This window comes from Tyto alba, unplaced genomic scaffold (genome assembly GCF_018691265.1).
Source record: "Tyto alba isolate M040663 unplaced genomic scaffold, T.alba_DEE_v4.0 Super-Scaffold_20, whole genome shotgun sequence".
Classification (NCBI taxonomy): domain Eukaryota; kingdom Metazoa; phylum Chordata; class Aves; order Strigiformes; family Tytonidae; genus Tyto; species Tyto alba.
Window position 1 is genome coordinate 10,149,005 of NW_024881283.1, and position 5,793 is coordinate 10,154,797.

Below are 5,793 nucleotides of genomic sequence, written 5' to 3' on the forward strand. Positions count from 1 at the left end.
CCGGGTGGGTCCCTGAGCTGGGGCTGGGGGGAGGAGGGAGGGACGGTGACAGGGACGGGACAGGCCCCCCCGTGCTGTGCCTGGGGCAGGTCCCCAGTGCCAGGGCACGGCCGCAGCCGGGGCTCCCCAGCAGGAAGCGTTTCCTGCCCCGCTCTCACCGTGCCGGTCCCAGCCCCACTCCTGCCGCCTCTCCCCAGAGCTCCCAGCACCGGTGAGGATGGAGCCGGCCAAGCTCCCCCCCAGCAAGAGGATGGCCCCCGCTCCCCCCGTCCCTGCCAAGGCCAAACCAGCCCTGATACCAGCCAGCAAGTAAGACACACGTGGCCACCCCTCGATGGCCCCAGCGCCGGGGCCGTGCCCATGGCCACACTCGGTCCCCGGAGTGGGGCTGGAGTGTGCCCCACGGGGCTGTGCCGCTTCACCACCCTGCCGTCCCAGGCCCGGCGGCCCCCAGCCCTGCGCCTCAGCCGACACGGAGTGGGGCAGAGCCAGCGACGCAGGTGGGTGCTGGGTGCTGGTGCTGGGTGCCAGCGCTGGGTGCTGCAGCCACGGCAGGGCCGTGCCCGTTGCTGAGTCCCTCTCCTTGGCAGATGCTGATGGCTTCAACGCGGTGCCGGTCACCACGATGAAGCTGAGCCACCCCACTGCCACACGCCCGCGGGTGCCAGGCCAGCGGCCGCCCAGCCTCGCCCTGGGGGGTCCCTGCGAGGGGGAGCAGCCCCCGGCCGGGCTCTGTGCCCCTCTCCCACGGAGCACGGAGGTGCCGGTGGCACCACGGCCCGAGGAGCGGCTGGCCCTGGAGGATCTGAAGGCCGAGGTCCGCTCCCTGCACATCCTCGTGGACCTGATGCGAGTCCAGCACCTGTGAGCGGGGTCGGGGGTGTCGGGGTGCTGGTGGTGGTGGTGGGGGGGGGGGGGGGGGTGTCCCCAGCTGCTCACCGTCGGGGTCCTGCCGGCCCTGGCTGAGCCATCCCCGGCACGTTGCAGGCGGGACCTGGCGGACATGCGGCAGGAGATGTGCCAGGAGCGGGCCAAGCGCCAGGCGCTGCAGGTGAGTCCCTGGCCAGGGGCTGCCCCGATGTTGGGGTCCCCCTAGCCCCCCCCCCCCCCCCCCCCCCCTTAGTGCTCACAGCCTCTCCCCACAGGCAGAGATCGAGCGGGTGAGGAAGGTGCTGCCCTGCTAGCACGGTGCGGGGCTGCGGTGCCCACCCCTCTGCAGCCCCAGGGATGTGGGGCAGGCGGGTGGCACAGGGTGCTGGGTGCCATGTGGGTGCTGCGCCCTGTGCCCCCCCCTCCCCGACCCCGCTGCCCCCAGCTCAGCTTTCTGCAGCGAGGCCCCCGAGGCTGCGCAACAATCCCTGGGTGTAGAGATAAAGTTGAAAATAAACTATTTTGGGCGCAGAGTGCTGCTGGGCTGGGTGGGTGCTGCCGCGGGCAGAGCCCAGGGGCCGCCACGTCCCTGCGGGGCACGGGGGGGGGTGTCCCAGTGTGGCACTGGGGGTCCCACCAGGGCTGGCTCACGGTTGGAGCTCAGGGCTGGATCCTGCAGTGCTCAGCCCCAGGTGCTGGGAGTGGACGTGCCGGCAGTCACGGCCAGGGCTGCGGCCTCTGCCAGCCAGTCCCGGGGGGGGCCAAGTGCCCCCCGCCACCCCCTGCACCTTGTCCCGGGCTGGGATGCAGAGCCAGGGCCAGAAGCAGAGCTGCCTCTGCCTCCTCCTCCTCCTCCTCCTCCTCGTCCTCCAGCCCCCGCACCGTTTCCCAGCCCAGCCCCAGCCCCAGCCCATCCTGGCCTCCAGCCACCGCTGTGGGGCCGGGAGAACATCTGGAAAACATCTGGGTCCTGCTGGCGCTGGCAGCACGGGGGACTGGCCTGGGAAGGAGCTATTTTTGTAAAGCTGCCGGGGAGGGGGCTGGGGAGGGGGCAGCGGGGCCCTCGCACCCTGCGGAGCTGGGCCGGGAGCGGAGGCAGGATGTGGCCCCATGTCCCAGGGGAGCACCCACCGCCCCGAGAGCCCAGCGGGGAAACATCCGCCCCGGCGCTGGGTCAGGGCCCGGCTGTGCCGGAAAGGACCCGGCTAATTTTAGTGGGGTCAGGGGGAGGGAATTGGCCAGGGGAGGCGACCGGACCTCCCCCCCCACCCCCTCCAAGCACCACTTGTGCCGGTGCAGCAGCCGCAGCCGCCCCGCGCCCCCCACGCTGGGCTCCAGGCAGTCTGTAACAGCACCATGTTTCTGGGGCAGGACCCCACATCTTACACGGACGAACAGCCCGACCGCGGCCCCCACGCTGGGCTCCCCCCGGCCCTGGGCCCCCCCCGGTGCTGGGCTCCCCCCGGCGCTGGGTTCCCCCCAGCCCTGGGCTCCCCCCGGCCCTGGGCTCCCCCCAGCGCTGGTGCTGAGCTGACGGAGCCAGCACCTGCGGCCGGCAAGGTCAGCCCTGGCCTTGGCGTTGTCCTCGTCCCTGCAGGGTCCCGGGGGTGCTCGGCGGGTGCCAACCATCGTACCAATGGCTCAAAGTGCGTCGTGTCCCTTGGTGGGGGGGGGGGATGAGTCTGGCCGTGGGGGTGCCGGTGGCACCCGGGTCCGGCTGGCAGCGGCGCGGGGCTGTTCCAGGGCAGCTCCCCCAACCCGGGGGCAGTGAGACCCCCGAGCCCCAGCACTGTCCTCCCCAGTCCTGACCCCAAACCGGGTCCCGGGCAGCTCCCGCCGTGGGTTGAGCTACCCGGGGGGGGGCTGGAGCCAGGCAGGGTGCCGGGGCTCAGTAGTAGTGGACACGGCCCAGGGTGCCGGTGCCGGTGCCCAGGGTGCCGGTGCCGGTGCCCAGGATGTCGGGCTGCCCGTTGCGCCAGATCTCGCGGATGATGCGCTCGCGCTCCTCCAGCCGCTGCGCCCGCTCCAGCTCCTCCGCCGAGGCGAAGACGTTGACGGCCAGAGCCCCGTCCCCGGGGCCGTGGCTGTCCGGCGGGAGCTCGGTCACCGGCAGCAGTGACTCGGACGGTGCGCGGTCGACGGTGTCCTCCTCTTCCTCGTCCTCCTCCTCGTCGTCCTCCTCGTCCTCGCTGAGGTCGCTGGGGCGGGGCGGGGGGCGCGCGGGGGGCTGGCAGGAGAGGCGCAGCACCAGCAGGCACAGGGTCAGCACCAGCCCGAAGCAGACGCCCAGCACGAAGTAGAGCCCGAAGGTCTCGGGGTTGGCTGCGGGGGGAGCAGCGGGGATGAGGGACTGGCCCACGGGGCCACCGGTGGCCCTCAGGTCACCCCCGCGGGCCGTGTCCCCCCCCCAGGCTCACCTCGGATGTGCGCGTACGCGGCCATGCTGTTGCTCAGCAGCTCCATGTCCCGCTTGCGGCTCTCCATCCTGCTCAGTGTCCCCGGGGATGGCGCGTGTTTGGCATCTGGGGGGACACAGGGGCTGAGTGAGGCATTACTGGGGGTCCCTCCCCCCCCACACCCCACCCCAGAGTCCCCCTCTTTCCCTTTCGGGGCCATGCTTGGGTGCAACCATGTCCCATGGGCTCCCCGCTGAGCACGGGCCGGGGCTGGGCTGCTCCATCCAGGGCTGAGCCCCCCTCCCCAGGTGCTGAACCGGGGCCATCCCACTCCCACCGCCCCCCTCTGTCCTTCCTGCGGGACCGGGGGGGACACGGCTCCTCCAGGGCACGGCGGCAAGTGGCCCCGGGGCCAGGCTTTCCCTGGTCCTGGGCACAGCGCACGGGGCTGAGCGCGGTGCCAAGCGGGACCAGCACAGCCCTGCGTGGCTGCCCACGGGGCACGCGGGAGCTGGTGCTGCCTGCGCGCACACACACACACACGCACACACGCGTGTGCTCCCCCCGCAGCCCCTCAGGACCGTGTCCCCGCTCCCCGTGCTGCTCCCGGCCCCGCTCCAGCCTTGGCCGCGGGGCTCTGCGGCGCGGGGGCAAAGGCCGGCAGCAGGGACCAGGGCTGAGCCCGCGGCCCCCCCCCAGCTCCTGCGGCCCCCGGGCAGGACGGGCGAGGGGCAGGCACCGGCCCCGCTGCAAGAGGAAAAACTGCCCCGCGCTCCCACAGTGGGGCCGGCCGCAGGAACCTGCCCTGGGACGGGACGTGGGTGCCCTGTGCCAGCTCCTCCACGACACCCCCCCACCGGGGATGGGGTGTCTGAGCCCCACGCTGGGGTGCAGGGGTGAGCACCCACCTCCTCCTGCCCCCGGGACCCGCCTGGCCCCAAGCAGCCCGTCCCCACGGCCCCTCGCTGTCCCCACGATGGCAGTGTGGGGCCAGGTCCCCCCTCAGCCGTGGGGTGCCGTGGCCCCCAAGGTGTGGGGCTGGGCAGGGTGGGAGGCGAAGCAGCGCCGGGCCCTGGCAGGGGACGAGCTCTTTTCCCAGAAACGACTCCAGGGAGGGAGGAACGAGGAAAGAAATGCAGAAAATGTGACACATCAGCAGAACCATCCCCAGACAGCCCAGTGCTGCTGCACGTCCTGGGGCTGGGCAGCCCCTCACTCTGGGACACCCCAAAACACGGCCAAGGGTCCTGGTGCCCCCCCCCGCAGAGCAGCCACCCCACCAGCCCCTGCAAGGGGAGGCAGAGCCCCGCCATGGGGCTCCAGGGACCCCCGAGGCCCTGCCCGTGGCAGGGCTGGCCCCAGGGCCACGGGGGTGCTCAGCACCCGCTGACGGGCGGCTGTAGTGGGCACGGGGTGTGCGTGAGCCTGGGGACTGATGGAGGGAGGGGGTGCTGCGTGAGCTCCCCCCCCCGCCGGAGCCAGGGCTGCCCCGGACCCCGGGGGTACCAGAGCGGGACGGCGCCGGGGTACGGTGTGCCTGCGGGCACAGCCCCAGAGCACTCAGCCCCGTGTCCCCCCAGAACTAAGCCCCATGTCCGTCCCCCCCCCGGCCCTGAGCTCTCTCCATCCCCGCGCCCCCCGCCGCGGCAGGGGGGCCCCCAACTCAAGCCGGGGACAGGGCAGATCCACGACACCCCGCCACGGCCGGGGGGGGGACGCAGGGCGCTGGGGTCCTCCGGGGTGCCCCGTCCACCCCGCAGCCCCGTGCCGGTGCCCGGGGGCCGGTACTCACCGGGACGGCGGGAGCCCGGGGCGCTTTGGCTGGCGAGAGGGGAGAGCGAGGAGGGTCTGCTCGGCGTTAACGCCGCAGCAACAGGAAATAGTCCGGCTCGGCGGGCGGTCAGCGCTCCCCGCCGGAGCCAATGGCGGCCCCGTCCCGGCGCCGAGCGGGGCGCGGGGCCGGGGCTCGTCCCGCTCCCCCGGGACGCCGCGCTCAGCCCGGCCGCGGAGCCGCCCCGGTGGGGCGGGGAGCTCCAGCCGGGCCCCTTCCTGGCCCTGCTCAGCACCCGCAGGATCAGGCCTGGCAGTGCCGGACCCCCCCTCCTCCCGCCCCGGTCGAGCATCCCGGGCTCGGGTCTCGGCCGGGCGAAGCGCCCCGTACGCTGCGCCGCAGCCCGGGGAGCCGTGGGGACAGGCAGGATCCTGCCCCGGGCCTGGGTGCCCGCCGTGGGGCTGTGCAGGGGGGCATCAGCACCTCCCCCCCCAGCCCCATCGCAGCCCCCCCCCCAGCCCAGGCTGCTCCGGTGCCGGCAGAGCCGAGGGCAGGGACTGGACGCCGGGACACACCGCTCCGTGCCCCAACCCTTATCCCCAGGGGCAGGACAGGGCTGCGAGGCCCCCCCGGGACACTCCCCACATCTTCCTGCAGGCCCAGGGCTGCTGCTCCCCCAAACCCACCCCCCCCAAACCCACCCGTGTCCCCACACCCCCCCCGCCCCTGTCCCCGCGGGGTCGCTGCGCGCCGGGC

At 73.7% G+C, this 5,793-nt stretch overlaps 2 protein-coding genes across 4 annotated transcripts; one reads left to right on the plus strand and one right to left on the minus strand.

Moving 5' to 3' along the window:
- The first annotated feature begins 205 nt into the window (after window positions 1-205).
- Window positions 206-1,403, plus strand: LOC122153533 (basic proline-rich protein-like). 2 transcript variants are annotated; one of them, XM_042793848.1, is made up of 5 exons: window positions 206-309; window positions 439-500; window positions 591-864; window positions 988-1,051; window positions 1,146-1,403. In XM_042793848.1, the coding sequence occupies exons 1-5, from the start codon at window positions 218-220 to the stop codon at window positions 1,182-1,184; spliced, it is 531 nt and encodes a 176-aa protein (XP_042649782.1). In that variant the 5' UTR covers window positions 206-217; the 3' UTR covers window positions 1,185-1,403. The 2 variants fall into 2 exon arrangements, with proteins under 2 accessions (XP_042649782.1, XP_042649781.1); XM_042793847.1 differs by lacking the exon at window positions 1,146-1,403 and having other exon boundaries at window positions 988-1,106.
- A 958-nt stretch (window positions 1,404-2,361) lies between these two features.
- On the minus strand, window positions 2,362-5,236 carry LOC122153521 (protein eva-1 homolog B-like). 2 transcript variants are annotated; one of them, XM_042793773.1, is made up of 3 exons: window positions 5,059-5,236; window positions 3,288-3,392; window positions 2,362-3,192 (listed from the first exon to the last, which is right to left on the minus strand). In XM_042793773.1, exons 2-3 carry the CDS (start codon window positions 3,352-3,354, stop codon window positions 2,759-2,761), a joined length of 501 nt encoding a protein of 166 aa, XP_042649707.1. In that variant the 5' UTR covers window positions 3,355-3,392; window positions 5,059-5,236; the 3' UTR covers window positions 2,362-2,758. The 2 variants fall into 2 exon arrangements, with proteins under 2 accessions (XP_042649707.1, XP_042649706.1); XM_042793772.1 differs by lacking the exon at window positions 5,059-5,236 and adding an exon at window positions 4,175-4,254.
- Between the last annotated feature and the right edge of the window lie 557 nt (window positions 5,237-5,793).